Below are 21641 nucleotides of genomic sequence, written 5' to 3'. Positions count from 1 at the left end.
GAAAATTCCTCTACCTAAATAATATGTTTTTATTATGTTCTTTTGTAAGGGCAAGAGCTAGGAAACCCCAAACATTATTCCCATAAATAAAAGCAGTAAGAGAAGCATAAAGAGCTTATGTTTAGTTGATGATGGATCGATAATGACGATCTGTATGTTTATTTCATATCTTCACCACGGTTGTGCTTTATGATACTGAAAAGTCGCCTCCAACATTGACTCTGCCATTACTGCCCTCTCCTCCATCTAAGCAAGCCCAGCAACAGCTTCCTCATATTTGTCCTAACACCATTGTTGTTGGGTTATCAAACTCGAGCAAAAATGGAATACTAGTCAAAGCCATTTTACCTGAAGCACTTGGGCAGCATGTCTCTGCGCTGCTGCATCCTGCTCAGCAGCTCTCCGTGCATCTTCCGTTACCTTATGTTCTTGCTCGATCCCCATCAACACCTTCATTATTATTCTCTCAAGTGGTCAGCAGCATACATTGAATTTGCTAGCTAGCTAGAAGAGAGCACATATTAATCTGAAATGCAAACCTGTATCATAGCAGCTTCTTGATCCTTCTTATCAGAAACAAGCTTTCGAAGCTCTCTCACCCCTTGCTCTAACTGCTCAATCTACCCCCCCCAAACCAAAAAATACAAGGAGCAAGCATTGTCCTTATTCAAAGCATAAAACTCCATCAATGCAAGTGCTGTTCTGAAAAGCATTACACGGTTTCCTTCAAACAGAAGCACATCCCACACTCTGAGAACTGTTATAACAAAAAGAAACGTTAGAAAAAAAATAAAGAGCTGATCAATAAAAAATCTGGCAAGATCAAGGTTTGGAACCTGACCACTTTCCCATGGAAGCACATTGATGAAGATGGAAAGAAACCATGGCGCTGTAACACAAGCCACCTGCACTCCAAGATAATCTAGATGTTGAACTGCAAATTTAAGTATATAACAAAGAGCATTAGCAACCAACCAGGTTTTCTTTTTTTTTTTAATACAGAGATAACTAATCATTAGATGATATATCATCAATGAAGGAGAAGATACAAAAGGCGATACCTTTTGTGGTCGGATGCGGAGAGAGGATTCACGGCGTCGGTGATCATCGTTAATGAGACGGAGGGTCAGATCTCTCCGGTGGAGTAGTAGTAGTAAGAAGAAGAAGAAGATACAAAAGGCTCAAATCGGCCATGCTCAGATCCAGCCTTGCTTCCTTCCTCAAATTGCGGCGCACGTTACGTCTTTCTTCCCCGGCGGCGCATCTTAGCCGTTCCTCAGGCTGCGTTTTCGCTCCCCGTCACTCCTCCCATAAAGCTATAACCTTTAGGGTTCAGCGATGTCGTCCCCACCACCGCGTAACACCCTCCTTCTCTTCCTCCAAAGACAATGTACACAACAGTTTCAGTGACGACAACTCTTCCTCCAAAGTTCTTACATTGCCCACCGTCTTAACCCTTTGTCGTGTTGCTTCTAGTCGCAAGTAGGCCTCTCTACACTTGTAAAGTTGTAGTCTTTTCGGGATTGTTTGTGTTTTTCATGTTAAAGTCTTCACCTTTGTCTTGTTGCTTGTAGCGTTCTACGTTGATGGTTGGTGGGGAGCAACTGCCACCACCAGCATCTTCGTTGCAGCAGCCGTTACGGACTGGCTTGACGGCTATCTTGCACGCAAGGTACTTTCTTTCTTTTTTTATCAGCCTCTGTGTTTAAGTTGCAATCTTGACGGTGTGCGTTTCAGATGAAGTTTTTGGATCCTGTTGCAGATAAGGTCTTTTCTAATCACAAGCTTTATTTTTAGTGGACCTGAGGTTTATTGTTAGATTCTGATTTATATTTTGTGTCTTCAGCTTATGGTCGCAGCTACACTCATCTTACTGTGTACAAAACCTATCCACGTTTCTGTGTTAGGACCAGTCCCATGGTTACTAACGGTACCGTCTATTGCAATCATTGGTAGAGAGGTAAGATCTGTAGGAAAATTGATTGTTTTCTCCTTAATCTCTAAATGCCGTATCCTTAACTGTATGATGCATTTGTCTTTATGCAGATTACAATGTCCGCAGTGAGAGAATGGGCTGCATCTCAAAATGGAAAGCTTCTAGAGGTAAAGTTAGATCACCAGCATCTATCTCTGCTACTGTAGTATGTAAGAGCTTTTTTGTGTGTGTTTGTTTGATGCTCACAGGCCGTTGCGGTTAACAACTTGGGAAAGTGGAAAACCGCCACGCAGATGACAGCACTAACCATACTTCTCGCAAGCCGGGACAGCAGCGTTGGATGGCTCGTAGCTTCCGGTGCTGGGTTGCTTTACGTATCAGCAGGACTATCCGTTTGGTCTTTAGTCGTTTATATGAGGAAGATATCGAAAGTACTACTGAAGTAGGTTGTAATCTAACGGTTTTGTTTTGCTTTTAAACCTGCATTTGCATATACGCATTGATTTACAGGGAGCACAAGATTTGAATATGATGTTTGAGCAGTAATCTTGTGGGGGAAGTGATTGAACCGCAGGTAGAAATGAAGCACTTGTAGTAGTTTAAGAATATGTTAGATGGTTTTGCTCAGCTCAGCTTCTTTTTTAGTGAATAATATTTTATTAAAAAAAAATTCTTGTATGATGTTTTTGTTACAGAAACTTTTTAGTGTTTGCTCTTTTGTTAAAAGAGAATAAAGATTATTGTACACAGAATATGGGTAATTTTGTGTGATATTTGTGTAACAAAATTATTAGTGTTTGTTCTTTGTTAAAAGAGTGAATAAAGATAGGTAAAATATAATTTAAGGGTCTCAAAAGAAACAAGAATAGCAAAAATTATAAAAGAGTTTACACACCACCAATATATTGAAAATAAAATTATTATTCATAAAGAGAAACGCATGTCAATCTCTTCATTAAAATTTTATTTTTTCATAAATGGAAACACGCAACACCAACCAGTCTCTTACTGAAAATTCAGTCGGTGTGACTAGCAGGTTATCATCTAGACTGGCCTGGAAATGGCTTCGATACTGTAGATAACATCGGTGGTAGCTCGTCCATGGAATCCTGTGATCTTGTGACCTTTCTCCTCAAACGAGTACTTCTCACCAGAATCCAATCCATACAGAGGTGTCTCCCTTTTGTTCGTCTTGAACTTAATAGACACAATCTTTCCAAATGGTGCACCAGGTATAGGTCTATAGTAGCCTTCTATGCCTGTGAGATATTCACCATCCTCAAGCACAATCTGCAAAAGGCTCAAAGATAAACAAAGATAGCAAGTGAAAATGTTAAAGGTAAAGTATATTTGAAACAAAACTCTAGTTGTTGTTTTAATTAGAAAAATGACCTCTTCAGCTCCGAGTGAAGTTATCTTCCCATGGTCATCACCAGTTACAAGGCCATTGCCTTTAATGTACACAAACTTGACAAAGGCTATACCTTCCTCATAGAGTCCTATTTTTATCTTCTTCACACCATCGTAGATACCATAATCACCCCATGAATCTCCTATCACCGGTGGGGGAGTGGGAACAGGAATGTCTTCAAAGTAAGCTCCAAGAGCATCAATAGCTTCACCTTCCTTTCCATGGAATCCGAGAAGCCTACCCCCATTTTGCCCCAGCACAAACTTCTTACCAACTTCATAACCAAAGATTGCTGTTCTGCCCGTTGATGTTTCAAACTTAAGTGAGGTAATGACGGTATTGCGGAAAAACTTCGGGTTATCATAGGTTGCTTCCATCGATGTGATGTGTTCATTCATAAAATTTACCACAAACTGCAACAAGAAACTGTATACGTTGATGACAAAAAAAAACTGCAACAAGAAGCAAAATTCAAAAGGATTTTATCTTAAAAAATCCAAAACACACGGATTTAACTACAATATATTCGATCAGTTTCAAAATGATTCATGGTTTAAAGTTTTCACACGTTAAAAAAATATATTAAATTTTTATTATAAATTTTTTGTGATTAACGGTGACTTTTAGCCAATAGAAATTTAATAAACATAATTATTTTTTTGAAATTTACAATTTAATATTTATCACTTTTATTTTGTAAACCATGAATCATTCTGAAGCTGGGAAATATCAAGTTTTGCATTCAACTTCATATCAATTGAAATTGATGTTACAGGTCCCTAGATTTAGAAACTCTAATATCATGTTAACTTTTATGGTTTACAACTTAAAACTAATTATCGATAATTGAATTATCCCAAAAATAGAACCTGCTTTGGAAGTATGAGGGAGATACTTCATACTCACTAATAGTATTATATCAATCATCCTTTCCAAACTAACAACATGTGAATTTTCAGAACTACTGATCACCAACTATTTGGTGCTAAACTTTTGGTTGTTATACTATTTCACAAATACAGGAATTAACATCGATCTAACATGACCTATAACTTCTTTTTTGAAAATTATTAGGCCAATCATGTATATAAGACCTAGTAGAGAATACCTCAGATTGGGTTTCTCCTTTCACCCCATGGTGTCGTGTCTCAAACCTCGCACCTTTCACGTACTCAAACTCCAAATAAGTGATACGACAATCATCTTGACCAACACGCACCGTCCTAACACCGTCGAAACAACCATCGTCCCAAACACTCCCCTCTTTACCACCTTGGGCTTCTAGCTTGTAAATAGGGAAAGGCGTGGTCAGAGAGTCTAGTTCAAGGTAAACTCCAAGAGCGTCGACAGCTTTATCCGACCGTCCGTGGAAACCTACAATCTTCTTTCCCTCGTCCTCGAACTTGAACTTTGTACCATTGACAACTCCAAACAAGTTTGGACCAAACGTTGGAGACGTTCTACCCTTTGATGTCTTGAAGACAAGGGACGTGATCACTTCCGTGGCTATCAGAGCCACTTTGTTGTGGCTTCCCTCCACCGCTGTGATGTGTTCATCCGGATATTCAATCACAAACTGCACTTGAGAAATGTTATTTGTTCAATCAAGAAATAAAATACACGAAAAAGAAACTAAGAATGTGAAAAACTGGAGAATAAATGCAGTGGAGAACCTCTCGAGGGTCTTGGGTTACTGTCCCATATTCACGTGTTACAACTTCGCCGCCTTCCTTCACGTATTCGAATTTGATGTAAGTGATACGTGAGAGATCTTGCCCAACATACACTTTCTTTACTCCCTCGTGTACACCGTCGTCCCATTCACTCCCACCTTCACCACCGCAAAGAGCCATCTTCTGGTACATCCTCCCCATTTTGAATCTTCAAATCCTGTAATAAAATGAGGAAGATAGATTATTATATTGATTTAATGTTTTAGAAAATGTTAAAGTTTGATATAAATAATAAGGGAAAATCGCATAAAAAACCTTGAAAGTGTCACTTACTAGCACTTTAAACTTTGAAGTTTTTTCGCTAGCACTTTTAACCTTCAAAATGACATTTTTATCATAAAAAAACTTACAACGAAGAAAAATAGCAAGATAACATACAAAAAACCCCTAAATAATAATCCAAAATTCATTTAAAAACCTCTACTAATGCTACCAATGTAAACATACAAAAATGAAATCATACATACTGAGGAAATAACGGTGATAAAAAGTAAAGTATGCCAAGCTTTTTTGGTAGAACAGTAATATCATGATAACATTGTAGCATATTCTAATACATAGCAAGAACACCAAAACGGTCCAAGAATCACATATAGAGTAAGTAATCAACTGATGGATAATATTTAGAGTCATTCTTGGGTTCACTTCCTAGGGTGAACCTCTAGGTTCACCAACCAATAGGATTTCATTATTTCAAATTCGATATCTTTTAAAAAAGGAAATAAAATATTCCCAAATTATATTATGTTTTTAAAATAAAAAAAAATAATAGTTACAGAAAAAAGAATTAAAAAAAAAATATTTTTAATGTTCTCAACAAAATACTAAACCCTAAATCCTAATCCCTAAACCCTAAATTCTAAACCCTAAACCCTTGGATAAACCCTAAACCCTTGGGTAAATCCTAAACCCTTGGGTAAATCCTAAACCCTTGGGTAAACCCTAAACCCTTGGGTAAACCCTAAACCCTTGGATAAATCGTAAACTCTAAATAAAAAACACTAAAACCCTAAACGCTTGAATGTTTTAGTGTATAGTGATTTTGATTTAGAGGTTTGGATTTATCCTAGAGTTTAGGGTTTATCCAAGGGTTTAGGGTTTAGGATTAAGGGTTTAGGGTTTAATGTTATGCTGACGACGTAAAATATTTTTTTTTGTAATTATTACTATTTTTTTTTACTTTTTAATTTTAAAAACATAATATAATTTGACAATATTTTGTTTCCTTTTTTAAAAGATATCGAATATAAAATAAAAGAATCTTATTGGTTGGTGAACCTAGAGGTTCACCCTAGGGGGTGGACCTAAGAATAAGTCTAATATTTATATATAGTGCGATTTTATAAGCTTAATAGTAGTATCGAACAAAGCCCCCACATAGCTGACTGAAAATGCGTATTCACAGTTAGATATGACACCATATCCCAACGGCTAAACACATTAATCTATCTTCTTCATTCAAAAAAAAAAGAAAACGCATTCACAGGCTTCTCACTATTTGTTGAGATATCCTGCACTAAACACTCCTCCCATTCTTGTAATCGTTTTACACAGGTAAGGTTATGTAGTTAATGATTAGTATAAGATAAGATTAATGGTATTCGATGTTAATGGTAATCATAAGCGGGCTACCAAAAATGGAAAAGAAAAAAGAGAGAGAGAGGATGTCATAGCTACATGAAGTACAAAAAAAGAAAAAGAGAGAGAGAGCTCACCGGTAAATTCTTGAGATCTGATTGAGAATGAAGGCGATGAACCTTATGGTTGATTACATGTGTGTATTTATTGACCCTTCTCGTGACTTGCAACCAACACATGTTTCACGACTCACGAAGGACTGTCAACAATTGCAATAATTGTTTTTGATAAGAGTCCATAACAAGCAATATATTGAAATATGTTTAAGTGTGTAAATCCTTGAGATCTCATTGAGAACGAAAGGCAATGAACCCTGAACCTTATGTATTCAAATGTATGTATTTTTCTACAGTTCTCGTGAATTGCAACTACCACATGGTTCACGATTACGAAGGACTGTCACAATTGCAGTGAATGATTTTGCTAGGAGTCCATACTCCAAAACCAGCTCAATATATTGCTACAATAATAAATAGAATTTATTGTATAAATATAAATAAGAACAAAAAGTTTATATCCACAAAAATACTAAAAATAGAAAGAAAGTGATAAGCTTTTTTTAAGAAGAAAGAGATAAGATAAAAATAATTATATTCTTTGTAGTTGTGTTATGAAGACGTATATATATATATATATGAAAAGTAAATGGATATATGTGCTTAGTGATAAAGGGTTTATAACTTTATTATGCATTTTGTGACTTTCGTTGTTGTTGTGCGTTTCAGGATTTCATAATACTTTTTGAAAAGGGAAATTCTCTTATAGTCATTTTTAATTTTTTTTTCATATAACAATAGTATTCAACGAAGAATATAACAAAAATAAGTTTTATTAAATGGTAAAAATATATTTTTACTATAAGGTTAACTAAGCTAAACTTAAAGTTTAGAGTTAAAGAGTAAGGTTTTCGGGATAAGGTTTCAAATTAAAAAAAAAGATATTAAAATTTTCAAATTAAAAAAAAAAAGAATATTCTAGTCATTTTCTTTCTTGACAGTTATTTGACAAAGACTTTAAAAAAAGTTATTTGAGAAAATTATCTTTTAAAAATCCGTGTTATTGTCTTTTGCTTTTCTCAAACATCTTTATTGCGCTGTTAAAAAGTTTTCCAAAAAAATCAAGTGAAAAGTTTTTCTTTTGTTTTGTTAAACTGTAAATTTCATAAAATGAAGGAAAGATTCTACAAAAAAAATCTTATGTCTGAACTATCTTGGTAAAAAAAAAGAAAAAACAAGATGGATCAAATAAACACACTAACATGAAAAAGAGTTATCTCAACCAAAGAGACATGAGATTACTAAACGTTTTACGCTTTCTCTTGGCAGAAATAATGTTTCGCACTTCTCTATCAAATCCAGCGAAGATATCTGATTATGGACCAGATTATTTTTTTGCTTCCAAATGTGAAAAACGAAGGCTTGTGTAGCCACTTTACGCAATGAATGGATTATGGATATCCAGTGAAAAGTTCAAGTCTAATAAAAAGAGTATAACCACAAAATTTCTCTTCTGGAATGATCATGATGCATCTATCTTTTAGATCTTGTAAATACCACATCTAATGTTACAGACATGGATTTTAAACATAACAGTGGGTAATGATTTTGTAACATAATAGGTTGCATTATCACACTTTTGATTTCCTTTCTTGATTTGAAAAACTCATACAACGTTCTCGTTATATAAAATAATTAGCTAATCGGGTCTCGTGGTCTGGTGGTAAAGGAACCTCGGTTGAAGTGCCTGCCATCACGAGTTCGAGCCCCGACCATAGCAGATTTAACATCGTTTTCGTTTGGCCTTCAGGACCTTCATCGCCGGTTGAACGCGGTGAAATAATCGGACTAAGTGAGAGATCCGGATACCTGGATTATATAAAAAAAAAAAATAATAATAATTAGCTCCGTTTGATCTTTATTGATTGATCGGATCGGATGTGTCAGGTTCCTAACCTCAAAATATATATATTTTTATTTTATTTATAGTGTGCGATGAATCAGTATTGATTTGAAGATGTGGCCACAAATATCTGATATTGACAACTATTAAATAATTGTGTTTCAAAATAAAAAGACAACTATAAAATAGTGATTTCTCACTCGTTGCTCAACTAATCCACTATTTTTTTTGAGTGATTGATTTCCCCAGAGAAGATTGGTTGCAAGGGTAACGAGTGAGAACTTTCAAAAAACTACTCCCTCCGTTTTTTTATATATATGACGCTTTATGATTGTACACATAGATTAAGAAACATTTAATTTCTAAACAAAAACATCATTAATTGTTTACCTAACCACAATTTAACCAATAATAAAATAGAAACTATAATATCATTGATCATCTAACATTAATTAGTAATAAATTTTACATAGAAAATTAAAAACGTACGTCAAATAATTTGGAACAAAAAAATTCCTCTAAAACGTCATATATAAAAAAACGGAGGGAGTATTAGATATATATTACTTTCTCTGTATTTTTTTAAGTGGTTTTTAAAGTTTTTGCACATAGATTAAGAAAACACAAAGTTTTATACTAATTTATCTTGGTTACACCAAAATATCATTAAATGAAACTACTTCAACTAATAAAAAAAAATTCAGTATTTTGTAATTGATCATAAAATTCAAATAGATATTAAACTCTACCTAGAATAATAAGAACATCAATTATTTTGAAACATTTTTTTTCTCTTTAAACACCACTTAAAGTGATACAGAGGGAGTAGATTTATTAATTATCTAAAAAAATTGAAATAAAAAACGATTAGATTTATTTTTAGAAAATTTTAAATATTGACTTTCTTGAACTGTTTGCCATTTCATGTCTTGGTATTTGATAAGAGCTTTGTTTCCCTTCCACCTCTTGTCAAGTTTCGAAGCTTTTGGAATTTTTTTTGGAACTATAAGTTTCGAAACTTTTATAGCTTGTGTTATACACTTTTTAAAGAATGTATGGTTTACCTTCTACGGTTGTTGAACTACCCATTTGTATTTCTCATCTCATGTGATCTTTTATCTGCTCATCTTATGCGATCTTTAGATACCCCTTTAGTTTTCATCGAAACTTACGTTTGTCCACTCCTAAATATTACAAATAAACACACCCACTACATGAGGGACGATTAAAACTGACAAACACGTGTGGTGTCTAATTAAAGATTTCATGCCCCTAGAGTAGAACAACTCTTAAAAGATTGAAAGGAAAAGTGGATCTTCCTGATAATGTGATGAGAGATAACTTGGAAAAATTATTGTACTTATATATCTTATTCAGTGTCCATATGGTACATATATATAGTTGGGCAATATCCTAATTATTTACAAGAGAATATTATGGTAGTAATTACAGAATATTAAAACTCATGTTAAGAATTGCGTTAGGAGTGGTCGGTCGGTATAGGCGTAGCGAGTTTATCAAAATTAAAAAATATTAAAACTAATGATAGACTTAATTATAGGGATTGAGGCATGATTGTAGGAATGAGGCGATCTTCTTTGATATCCTTTACACGTGGTTGTGGAACTGGCTTGTCTACAAGGCGAACTTCATGAGTAGAGGGGTCAGTTTGAGGTCAATGAATCCTGTAATTAGAGAGCTTTCCTTTGAAAAAGTTATCAGAGAGCTTTTGAAGCAGAAGTTCTTAAGGAAGAGATATAAGAAGAGTTCAATGTCATTTAAGCAAGAAGACGAGAATGAACTTCATTGCTGAAGGAAAATATCTTACAAATAAGAAGAAACACCTGACAAAAGGGATACTGATTCGATTAACATCGACGGATTCGAGACACTAATCATAAAACGGAAACAAAGTTAACAACTTGAATGAACTTTTCAAATCTTCACTTCAATTACTCATGACTTTTTAGTACTCTATCCTATAAGACTCCTGTAATAATTTATGTTTTTAATTTGAAAGCCTTTATTCAAAAAAAAGGATATATAGATAAAAATAAATAAAGCCATTTCAGATAGATTCCAATTCCAAGCTTACCATCCAAAAACGCTTGAAATAGAGAAAAGGAGAAAGAAAGGAGAGAAAGGAGAGAGAAAGGAGATCTGAGATCTCTCCGGAGCTTTGTTTTCCTTCCTGGTTTTTGGTCCTTACCGCTTCCTCTTCACAGCCCCGTCAACGGTTGCCTTGTCGGAGCTCTGACGCCGAGGTTTTCCATCTTAGGAGAGTCGGCTTTGGAGTAACGGCGCGGCCGTTTTGAAGGCTTGCGGTGGAGATGGAGCGGCTTGCATGTTGCAGTCGTTCTACACGGGAGATGGAGGCTACCCTAGATCCATCATCGCCGGTCTTGTTGCGGGGAAGGGTAGAGGCTTTCTCAGTTCTACCGACGCCGTTCTAGCTTCCGGGAAGAGGAGGCTCAGTCAGCTCCTTCTTCGCCGGCTTTTGGTCACGGAGAGTGGAGGCTTACAAAGCTCCGCGCTGCCGTTGTGGAATCCCAGGTCTTTTGGGTTGTGGTGACGGTCTCGAGTTCTTGAAGGTTAAGGTGTGTCGTGGGTCAGATCTGGACCCGTGGGTCGCAGCGGTTGAGATCTCAAGAAGAAGAAGATCTCCGGCGACGGTTACGTTTGTTGAAGAGGAGGTTAGCGGTGGTTCTCGTCGTGCTTGTCTAGGGTTTCTGGTGGTTCATAGGCGGAAGAGATCTCGTTCAAACGATTGAACTCTCCGACGGGAAGACAAGGCGTCGCAGAAGATCGATGGCGCGGAGGCTCTGTAGTCTCGGAGTTCCGGCGAAGAGTTGTGACGGTGGAAAGCGTCGGTGGGTGTGCGAGAATGGGGCGACTAAGTCGAGGCGGACGGCACGTGGTGGGCTGATGAGCCAGATTCTTACATGTGTTCTGCTCTGCCTCCTTCACGCGCGTCCAGAGCAAGCCCGGTGTAGCGGTTTTGGGCCTTGGGCCATGTTCCTTATTTGGGCTTCGGCCGCTTTTTTGTTGCCCATATGATATTTGGGTTTTGTGGGTTGTAATTCTGTGAACTTGGGCTTCGGCCGTGGGCTAGGCCCAATTGATCAATATAATTTCAATTTGAGGGAAAAAAAAAAGATAGATTCCAATTCCTAGTTGATGTAACAATATAATTCCAAAAACCTAATCTAACCGGTTCATTTCAACCAATATAATACATGCCTTCGATAGAGTTTTGGAAATTCAAGACAATAAACTAAATTCTTTTATTTATTTTTCTTTCAAACGCATTGCAAAATATGTAAAGTCCCCCATAGAATTTATTTTTTTCCCTGAAATATAAACTGTATATATATAACCTTAATTTGATCAGAAAATCATTTATATATAGAGCTTCCTAATGAACTACAGGTTCATATTTGTAAACAGTTTCTCCCCATTCATCTTGCGGAATAGAAAAGAACCGGTAGGATGTATTATTTAAAGTAAGTACAACGAAAGTAGCAGCATCAAGGGAACACAGGACAATCTGATTAAAAGTTCATTCAGTTTTATTCATACCATAGATGTTTCACTTGGTGGTGGTGATGGGCACAACAGTGACTCCAACACTGTGAAGAACATCACTAGCTTGTCCATGGAACCCGACAATCTTGTGGCCTTTCTCCCCGAGTGAGAACTTCTCACCGGCATCCATTCCAAACTGAACTGATTCCCTTTTGTTTGTCTTGAACTGAAGAGAGATAATCATGGGTTCCTCCACTCCAAAGATCGTATCATAGTAGCCTTCCAAAACCGTGAGGTATTCACCATCTTCTAACACAAACTGAGAGTGCTCAAAAATAACAAAGTTAAGTGTGAAAAACTTAGTGTACGTAGTTAAAATAAAATTTCTCTTGATTGGTTATGGAAATGACCTCTTCAGCTCCGAGTATTGTCTTCTTCCCATAGTCATCTCCAGATACCAAGTTTGTCCCTTTAACATACTCAAACTTGACAAAGGACACACCATCGTTACCTTGTCCTACATATATCTTCTTTACATTGTCATAAACACCATCATCCCATGCAACTCCTCCATTTCCACCTACCGCTGGCAGTTTTGTGGCTGGAATCACAGGAACAGGAGTAGGAATAGGTGCAAAATAGGCTCCAAGAGCATCAATAGCGTCGCCTTCTCTTCCATGGAATCCCACAAGTCTAAGATCCTTTTGTTCCAGGACAAACTTTTTAGCCGTCTTATACCCAAAGAAACTTGTTCTCCCCGCTGATGTTTCAAACTTAAGCGACGTAATGACTGTATGTCGACATCTGTTTGGATTATGATAAGTTGCTTCCACCGATTTGATGTATTCACCCGGGACAAGCATAATCTACAACAGGCGAAAACCAAAAATTAAGAAGGCTTTAATTTTATCGCAAGAAATCTAAATATATCACATCAAAATCGTATATATGCTTAACCACATTCTTTTTAACACGGATTGTCATATTTTGTATTTTGTTGTTTTTTCGTGGCTGATTCCAAAATACTTATATTGTAGACAAAATTTCTAGTAGTGAGTTCTTTTCCGTTAAACCCTTATTTAATACAGTAACTATTTATATAGTTTTTTTTTTTTTTGTCACAAACCAACTTCAATTAATTCAAACTTAGTTCGGTGGGGGGAGTAAATTCCCAGCCACTTCCTGCCCAAATACAATCAAAGCGCTTTTAGCTAGCAAATCTGCATTAACATTCTTCAATCTAGGAATCCAAAAGAAACTGGCGATCTCGAAATCCCTTGCCAAGCAAACAATGTCTTGAACAATCCCATAGAGTTCCAGCGGTGGTTCGTTCCGGTTTATCGCCGTGATCAGTTGGCTCGAGTCCGATTCAAAGCGGACTTTCCTCAGTCCTTTGAGTTTACACGCAGCCATCGCTTCTCTCATTGCCAAGCCTTCCGCAATTAAAGCCGAGGAGATGAAGCTGACCCCTTTCATCCCAGTCATACTCTGATCCTCTGTCTTTAAGATCCACGAAAGGCCCGCGTTATTTGATGTTGCTTCCCAGGCTGCATCAGACTGTATCACCGAAGCTGCAAGAAAGGGAGTTCCCGGTGCTCTCGGGTGGTATTTTTTCTCAATGGCCCATTGAGCGATCTCCCATTCGCGTGCTGCTGCAATTGCCATTGACAGGGTCTCAGCTGGCTTCCCAGCAAAGTTCTCAAAAACATATTTGTTCCTAGCTTTCCACAGGAACCACAATATCCATGGAAACAGAGGAGTTGATGTGATGCCTGCGGGTGGTAAGCATTTAGCTGCATGAAGATCCGACCAGTCAGCTCTCAAGTCTGTCAATCCGCTGATGCCAAAGCCTCCGAGAAAAGGTGAGAGATCCCACACTTCTCGAGCAAAAGGACAATAGAACAGGAGATGATTGATAGATTCTAAGCTACCGCAGCGCTTACAAGAGGAGTTCACCGCAATGTGTCGCGCTTCCAACCTTTCTCCCACTGGGAGAATTCCTTTCAGGGACTTCCAGGTAAACATCTTCACTTTAGGTGCTATTTTTAAGTTCCAGACCGTCTTGCGCCAATCAAACTCCACAGCAGGCTCATCCTCTAAAATTGTTTCTGTGAATTCCTCCATAGCAGCATGATACCCTGATTTAACTGAGTACTTTCCCTCCCTCGTGCCAATCCATTTTAAAGCATCCGGTGCATCTTTAGAACTGGGCTGTAATCTTAGAATGCTTTCTTCCTCAAACGGTAACACAGCTTGAATCAACTCCCGATTCCAAGCTCCCGTTCCGGGGATAATGAGGTCTTTGACAACCCAATCTTTTGACCCTAGAGGTGGCGGCCCCATAGGTCTTCGAGGGCAGTCAAGGCTCAGCCAGGGATCGTCCCATACTCTAATGTCTTCGCCATTTCCCACCAGCCAACTCGACTTCTTTAGCAAGAGATCCCTCCCTGCTAAGATACTATTCCAGCCATGTGAAGCCCCACTTACGGAAGAGCAACTAAGGAGGTCTCCCTCCGGGCAGTACTTGGGGAGAAGCGTTCTGCCTAGCAGGCCTTCCGGTTTCTCAATTAATCTGACACTAATCTTCGCTAGAAAGGCCTCATTAAAAGCTTGGATGTCGCGCACGCCTAAACCTCCACTTCCCTTAGGAAGAGTCATTTTATCCCAAGCTATCCAGGCTAATTTGCGTTTACCATCTCCTCCATCCCACCAGAACCGCAAGAAAGCCGACTGTATGCGCTTGCAGAGAGAAACCGGCAGTTTGAAACAAGACATTGAATGGGATGGGATTGGAGTGAGCACACTCTGCAGCATCACCAGTTTACCAGCAGCGGAGAGATGCCGGTTCGACCACCCGCATGCCTTCTGCTTAATCCTATCTACAATAGACGCGAAGAGATCCCTCTTGCGCCGTCCAAAGTGTTCCGGTAAACCGAGATATTTTCCAACGCCTCCCTCCTTCATGATCTGAAGCTCGCTATGCACCCTATGCTTCAACTCTGCGGGAGCTTTCCGAGAGAACGTGATCGAGGATTTTTCCTTATTGATCGATTGGCCCGAAGCATCTTCGTATCTGGATAGGATCGATTTGAGCGCTGCCGTGGATTCTTTACTTGCTTGGAGGAAGAACATCGTATCATCCGCAAACAGCAGGTGGTTTATCCGGGGACACCCCCTTGCCACCTGAATTCCTTGGATGAGTCCGTCTTGTTGTGCTTTGTTACAAAGACCCGAGAGCACCTCACTACAAAGTATGAAGATGTATGGAGATAGGGGGTCGCCTTGGCGAATCCCGCGGCTCGGTATAACCTGTCCTCTAGGCGAACCGTTAATGAGGAAGGAGTATGTAACAGACGAGATGCACTGCATAATCAAGCCAATCCATAGATGGTGAAAACCCAGCGTCTCTAGCACGGATGAAATGAAATTCCATTCAAGACGGTCGTAAGCTTTGCTCATGTCAGTCTTAACCGCCATAGCCACTCTGACCTCAGCCTTCGAAGTTTTTAGCGTGTGCAAGACTTCATGCGTGATTAGGATATTATCACCAATTGCCCTCTCAGGAACAAAAGCGGATTGGTTCTCTGAGATTAACTTATCCAGCAGCGGTTGGAGGCGTCTCTGAAGGATTTTGGAGAAGATCTTGTAGTACACATTGCACAAAGCAATAGGGCGATAATCCGAGACTCGTTGGGGAGTGGTGATTTTTGGAATGAGGCATACATGGGTATTGTTGATCTCCGGCGGGAGGCACCCAGTACTGAAGGCCTGTTGAATCTCCTTCACTAAGTCCGGTCCAATATCCTCCCAATGGGTGTGATAAAAGCTCGCTGAAAAACCGTCCGGGCCTGGTGCTTTCTCTCCATTAATAGCAAACAAAGCTTCTTTAATCTCGGTCGCTGACGGTATTGCTATCAAAAGCTCGTTCTCTTCCTGATTGATCACCGGCTTTAGTGCGAGATGGACAGTTTCAGAGCAGTTTCGAGGCACTGAAGTGAAGAGATTGCTGTAGTAGTCCACCACCGTTTTGGCGATATCAGCCTCTTTGTAGACCACCAATCCCTCCTCGTTTTCCAAGACAGTAAAGGCGTTTCTCCGATGTCTATTTTTGGTGGTAGCGTGGAAAAAGCCCGTGTTGCGGTCTCCTAGCTGGAGCCATAGGAGGCGGCTCCTTTGCTTCCAGAATGCCTCTTCCGCAATGTACGCTTTCTCGAGTTTGTCGTTGAACTCTTTGATAAGGCCAGTATCATTAACAGGACTTATGAGCGCTTTCTCCAGTTCAAACTTATTCTGTTCTATAAGTGCCTTGCTGTTGCGCTGTTGAAGCCGGTTCCATTCAGAAATCGCACCTCTTGTTGATGCTAATTTATCCATGATACGAATATCTGAACTTTCCGCCCATGCCCGGCGTATTACTTGCTTGGCCTCCTCATTTGAGCTGAGTCTCCTATCATACCGAAACAGTCCCTTCCTTTTCAAGATGGATGGGTCAAGGAAGGAAACTAAAGGCTTGTGGTCCGAACCCTCATACTCGAGGTAATGGCATCTTGCAGTAGGATAATTTTCTGCCCAAGAACTGTTAGCCACTGCTCGGTCCAATCGGCACCGGACTAGATGGGTTCCGCGCTGGCCTCGCCAAGATAAAGGGTCTCCGGAGTGATGCAGGTCATACAGATCACCTTCCGAAAAGAAAGTCCTGAGATCTGAATAGGAGCCTTCAGGTCTGTCCGGACCACCCACTTTCTCATCTGCTTTGAGAATATCATTGAGGTCTCCCGTTAGGAACCATGGAGCATCTCTGATTTCCGCTGAGACCAATAATTGATTCCAGAGCTCTTTGCGTAGACCTCGGTCATTGTTGCCATAGACAAAACTAGAATAGAAAAACTTCCCTTGGAATTCAATCATTGTTTCAATAACATTTGCGCAGGCATACAACACTGTAAACTTTACATTTTGATTCCAAAAAAGAGCTAGTCCTCCCGCACCATGACCTACAGGAGGTATAAAGAGATGCTCTTCATAGTTAAGCTGATCACATTTCTTGAGCACGAAGTCATCGGGATTTTTGGTCTCCATTAAGAAGAGGATATCTGGCCGGTACTTTTTTGATATCTCTTTGAGACGACGAACTGTCCGGGGATTCCCCAACCCCTGACAGTTCCAACTCATAATCGCTAAGGAATTGGATCGGGTGGTGCCCGAAAATCCGCCTTTCTCCGAGTTGACTTCGGTATCATGTTACTAATCGGCATGTTATCAGATGAGCGCGATCTTCCATCAGAGGCAGCTTGTCGTGAGGATTCCCCCCTCTTTTTACCTTTTATAGTATTTCCCTCAGTTCGAGAATCCTCGTTACCGAGTTTCCTTCTAACATTCGTAGCTTTTGGTGCAGGGACTCTTCGCTTCTTGCTGAGTCCATCTTTTGTCAGTGAGGGACTTGCTGGCTTCTTCGCCTTTCCCGGTGGTCTCCCTAGTCTCTTTTTTGCAGGTACCTTATCTGGTAGAAATGTTGAGTTTTCCATAATCAATGGCGGATCCAAACGTTGGGGATCGGAGGTTCTTGTAGTACTAGTAGGAATCCCCTGCTCTCCCAAGCGGTGAGATGCTGGGATCCTTTCCTTAGAACGAGATGTAGATGCATCTACCTTTCTCTCTGAGCTCCCCAGCATCGGTTGCTGGACAGGTCCTAATCTTTGTGAGACAGGGGTCCTTTCTTTGGCTGAATTAGAGGAAAATTCCGAGCCTCTCCCTGCACTACCTGAGTTGTGGCCATCAGTAGCTCCTAGTCTTTGAGTTACATGTCGACGTTCAGAGATCGCAGCAATAGGGGTTTGGCTTTCCGTAGTTAGATTTAAAGAGGCCCGTACGACTTGTAGAACCGCTTTCTCCAGTTGTCCACGGTCACCTTCTGGTCTTGCAGGGCTTATCCTCCTTTCTTTCTCCTGCAAATGAGAGCTCCGAATTGACTGAGCTTCTTTTTCTGCTCTGCGGGCTTCAAGCTCTGAGTTCTTTTGGTGCAAAACTTGCTCAATTCGCTGGGGAATCCCCCTGTTGTCATGTGTACTCTTTGAAGCACTAGATCCAGTATCACGTGGCTCCATTACTGTCCTCTGAATTTCTCGATAGTAACTCTTGCTTGGTGGGCCTGGCAAATTGTCCCCACGAGCGCGATGAAACCTCTCTTCATGATGTCTTGATCTTTCTTTTGTAAACTGAGAGCGCCGACTAGAGGTTCTATCTTGCCAATTAAGTGGCTGATTTTTATGCACCCTGTGGTGAGGGAGTCCCCTTGAGACAGAAGAGTTCCTTATCTCATTTTCAACCTCTCTTGCAGGTGCTGAGAATCTGAAACTTGGAGGCTTATGATCCTGGTTTCTTTTAGGATGGGCCTCATTTTCACGGACCATGGAGTAGCCTCGGATGGATTCTGATTCATAGCAAGGTTTTGAGGCCGTTTGGTCTCTCGAGATCTCTTGCGCTGCCTTCAGTTCTTTGGCTTCCGCTCTCGCAACGAGACACTCCTTAAGCTCATGGTCTAGTCGCAAACATTTAGTACAATGCTTATCTAGCCTCTCATAGACTAAAGTGGTGTTGACTTCATCCCCATTGGGGAATTCCACCACCGAAGTAGTAATCAATGGGAGGAGGCCGTTGACATGGACCCTCATACGCACCGCTAGCTTGGTAATTTCAGCCTTTTCATAGAGTCCTATGTTTTGGCCAATGACTTTAACAGTTGGCTCTGTCCACAGGTGGACCGGGAGGCCCTGCACCTTAATCCAAAAAGGAATCAAGGAGGGGAAGGATGGAGAAACTGTAGGTTCCCACCGTTGAAGAATGATGAGCCACCTAGCATAATGATACGGTCGCTGGTCCAGAACCGAGAGCAGGTCCGCTTCGAGCTCGAACTGGAATTGAAACAACCCATTACCCAGGTCCGAGCCAATCGGCTTGAACTCCGTTTTCCAGTGCTCCGTGAAGAAAGGGATCAAAGACCACACTTTTTGGGTAGATTTGTTTGTGACTCTGCCGATTAGGGTCAGAGAGTGCTGGCGGAGCAGGTCAGCATTGTCCGGGAGAGGGGCTTTAACTCGAGCCTCACGAGGGGGTTCATGGGTCCCCAGATCAATTCCTTTGCCTTTCTCTGACGACGAGATTCTCCGATGAGCCATGATTAATCTCCAAACTTGAGCCGCAAAGAAACTCGCTGCAGTAGGGTTTATGAAACTTTAACAGGGAGACCCCTTATAGAGATCGAGATGGTAGGTCACAGGGGTGAAGAGAAAACTTCTTTCAAACTAGCCTTTGCCCGGAAACCCCAGTAAAAGCCAAAGTCCGGTCTGCTCTACGAATTCCAGCCAAGAGCAGCTAGGGAAGGTCGCGAGAATCCTCGCTGACTGAGCCTAGGTACTCCACAGTAAGCTTTTTATCCATTCTGAGATTGTCGGAGACGGTGAGGAGCGAGCAACGGCGGTCCCTCCGACGGGGTCGGGGGAGAACCCGGCGTGTAATTCTTCAAGGCTGTTCTGACCGGAGGGTCTTTCCGCAAAAGGGAACAATTCGAATTGTTTTGTCAGTACTCAGCGGATAAAAGCCTACGCCCGGCGAAGCTTCGATTATCTCGTAAAACGTGCCTGGGAGAGAAAGCAAGAGACACAAGTCCAAACAATTCAAAGAAAGTTTATATTCCAACTATTTATATAGTTTATATCTGACTTACGAGACCTATATAACATTTTTTTAGAATAATTGTAGTAAGAAAATTACCTCAAATAGTGCTGTTCCTATCTTCCCATGGCGACGCATCTCCAACTCCTCACCTTTCACGTACACACACTCTAAATAAGTGATACGGCTAGTATCGTGACCTATAAGCATCCTTTTAACACCATCGTAAGAACCATCATCCCAATCACGTCCCTCTGTACCACCTTGGGCTTCCAGCTTGTAAAGAGGGGCCGATTGGGTCAACTTTTTGTAAATCATCGCCATTTTCAAATCCTGTAAAATTTTTAAAATTACTAAATTATGAGTAAGGGAAAATCTCAAAATCGCCTGTATGTAGGGTACAAAATGTAATAAAAATATGAACAGTTCAAAAACAAGACAAACGTTGAGACTGAGAGAAAGAGTAAAGAAAGGGAACCGGTCAGTTCTTGAGCTCTGAAGGGTTTGAACTGTGTGGTTGTGGTCGATCAAAGGGAACTGCAAGCTATAGTACGTTTTTGCTTGTTTACATTTTTTTTTTTAACAAACGTTTTTGCTTGTTTACATTTATTGACTTTGGTTTTTATGCCACGTTGTTTTTCAAATTGTAACTAACAAATAATTATACCCAACTCGTGTTTCACGTGGACTATCACAATACAATACAGTAGAACAATAATGAACCTCTATAGATTAATAATGTTAGTACTTTGAAATTTTATTAATTTATAGAGATATTAATTTACAAAAATTTTCTTATTTAAATTTTTTATTTTAAGATATATTTATTTTAAGATAAGAAAAATATTTGATTTTAGTATATAGATATTAATTATTATTTTTTGAAATTTGACATTTATATTAATTTTATTATATTATTTGGTGTATATAATATATATTGCATAGAATTAAAATGTGGTTTAAGGTATAATATTATTAAATCTCATCAACAATATATTAAGTGTTAAGAAAATATAAAAAATAATTCTATTGTGAATATAAAACAAATAATATAATGATAGTTTCTTACCTATAAAAATATATATACATACAAATTATTAATTTTAATTTTAATGAGACTATATCTTTACATAGAATTCTCTAAAAATTATTATCTTATTATTTTATCGATTTGTATCAAATTTTAATCCAGTCTAAATTAGAGGAGTTCCACCCCCAAATTTTTTTTATAGAATATTTAAACGAATCATAAAATAGAAATAATATCTTATATACTAAAATAGAAGTCATGACTTCTTTTATGTATGATTTTTTTTTTAAATTTTAAACCAGTCCAAGTATGAACTGGATAAATTTATTAATTTATAAGGATTATTAATTTATCAAGTATTAATTTATAGAAGTTCTATACCATAGTTGACTTTGATAAGAGCATATAACGGAGCCCAATCATTATGACACTACATTGTTAACTCACAACTCTGATGGACCAAGTACATGAGAATTGGGATGAAGAAAACTAGTTTTGGCCCGTATTCAACATTGCAATCGACAAAATATATAAAGGATTCAGAAACATTACTTACCTGGCAAACATACTTAATCCGAGTGTTAGACATCTTTTAGCGACAAAACTCAAAAGGAGCAAATACTAATTAGTGCTACTTTACGGAAAAGAAAAATCTTCTTATGATTACTTAATCAGTTTCATATTAATTGTTTTTCATTGAATGTTTTTGATAAATTTTGTAATGTATCCTTATTACTGAAAAATCAAACAAAATAATGCATTAAAAAGGTAAATCATAAATTTTAATAATTTGATTGA

At 39.0% G+C, this 21641-nt stretch overlaps 3 protein-coding genes and 1 long non-coding RNA gene across 7 annotated transcripts; 1 reads left to right on the top strand and 3 right to left on the bottom strand.

Annotated features, from left to right (window-relative positions):
- Positions 1 to 14: 14 nt before the first annotated feature.
- LOC106447542 lies at positions 15 to 1301 on the bottom strand. The gene is made up of 5 exons (XR_002664254.2): positions 1062 to 1301; positions 842 to 934; positions 540 to 757; positions 349 to 450; positions 15 to 282 (listed from the first exon to the last, which is right to left on the bottom strand). It is a non-coding gene; the product is annotated as an uncharacterized LOC106447542 (long non-coding RNA).
- Positions 1193 to 2741, top strand: LOC111215119 (CDP-diacylglycerol--glycerol-3-phosphate 3-phosphatidyltransferase 1, chloroplastic-like). Its single transcript, XM_048778645.1, has 6 exons — positions 1193 to 1475; positions 1548 to 1672; positions 1738 to 1767; positions 1847 to 1960; positions 2047 to 2103; positions 2185 to 2741. Exons 1-6 carry the CDS (start codon positions 1193 to 1195, stop codon positions 2380 to 2382), a joined length of 807 nt encoding a protein of 268 aa, XP_048634602.1. The 3' UTR covers positions 2383 to 2741.
- A 15-nt stretch (positions 2742 to 2756) lies between these two features.
- On the bottom strand, positions 2757 to 6967 carry LOC106447477 (jacalin-related lectin 22). 3 transcript variants are annotated; one of them, XM_048778639.1, is made up of 6 exons: positions 6796 to 6821; positions 5354 to 5395; positions 5021 to 5237; positions 4456 to 4923; positions 3329 to 3760; positions 2757 to 3226 (listed from the first exon to the last, which is right to left on the bottom strand). In XM_048778639.1, the coding sequence occupies exons 3-6, from the start codon at positions 5219 to 5221 to the stop codon at positions 2981 to 2983; spliced, it is 1347 nt and encodes a 448-aa protein (XP_048634596.1). In that variant the 5' UTR covers positions 5222 to 5237; positions 5354 to 5395; positions 6796 to 6821; the 3' UTR covers positions 2757 to 2980. The 3 variants fall into 3 exon arrangements, with proteins under 3 accessions (XP_048634596.1, XP_013744859.2, XP_013744860.2); XM_013889405.3 differs by lacking the exon at positions 5354 to 5395 and having other exon boundaries at positions 6796 to 6967; XM_013889406.3 differs by lacking the exons at positions 5354 to 5395; positions 6796 to 6821 and adding an exon at positions 6576 to 6599.
- A 5121-nt stretch (positions 6968 to 12088) lies between these two features.
- Positions 12089 to 20456, bottom strand: LOC106447479 (jacalin-related lectin 23). Of its 2 annotated transcripts, XM_013889409.3 has the most exons (4): positions 20292 to 20456; positions 19913 to 20146; positions 12553 to 13008; positions 12089 to 12461 (listed from the first exon to the last, which is right to left on the bottom strand). In XM_013889409.3, exons 2-4 carry the CDS (start codon positions 20135 to 20137, stop codon positions 12207 to 12209), a joined length of 936 nt encoding a protein of 311 aa, XP_013744863.2. In that variant the 5' UTR covers positions 20138 to 20146; positions 20292 to 20456; the 3' UTR covers positions 12089 to 12206. The 2 variants fall into 2 exon arrangements, with proteins under 2 accessions (XP_013744863.2, XP_048634594.1); XM_048778637.1 differs by lacking the exons at positions 12089 to 12461; positions 12553 to 13008; positions 20292 to 20456 and adding an exon at positions 17017 to 19779 and having other exon boundaries at positions 19913 to 20150.
- Between the last annotated feature and the right edge of the window lie 1185 nt (positions 20457 to 21641).

This window comes from Brassica napus, chromosome A4 (assembly GCF_020379485.1).
Source record: "Brassica napus cultivar Da-Ae chromosome A4, Da-Ae, whole genome shotgun sequence".
Taxonomy (NCBI): domain Eukaryota; kingdom Viridiplantae; phylum Streptophyta; class Magnoliopsida; order Brassicales; family Brassicaceae; genus Brassica; species Brassica napus.
The sequence above is the reverse complement of the archived record's forward strand: the minus strand, read 5'-3'. Positions and strand labels throughout refer to the sequence as shown.

Excerpts from the sequence above, each read along its gene's own strand:
- LOC111215119 (XM_048778645.1), top strand. The coding sequence starts at position 1,193 with ATGCTCAGATCCAGCCTTGCTTCCTTCCTCAAATTGCGGCGCACGTTA. Across the intron at positions 1,768-1,846 it reads TGGATCCTGTTGCAGATAAG|CTTATGGTCGCAGCTACACT; the intron begins GTCTTTTCTAAT and ends TTGTGTCTTCAG. Across the intron at positions 1,961-2,046 it reads TTGCAATCATTGGTAGAGAG|ATTACAATGTCCGCAGTGAG; the intron begins GTAAGATCTGTA and ends GTCTTTATGCAG.
- LOC106447477 (XM_013889405.3), bottom strand. The coding sequence starts at position 5,221 with ATGGGGAGGATGTACCAGAAGATGGCTCTTTGCGGTGGTGAAGGTGGG. Across the intron at positions 4,924-5,020 it reads TAACCCAAGACCCTCGAGAG|TTTGTGATTGAATATCCGGA; the intron begins GTTCTCCACTGC and ends TCTCAAGTGCAG. Across the intron at positions 3,227-3,328 it reads CTTCACTCGGAGCTGAAGAG|ATTGTGCTTGAGGATGGTGA; the intron begins GTCATTTTTCTA and ends AGCCTTTTGCAG.
- LOC106447479 (XM_048778637.1), bottom strand. The coding sequence starts at position 19,317 with ATGGCTCATCGGAGAATCTCGTCGTCAGAGAAAGGCAAAGGAATTGAT.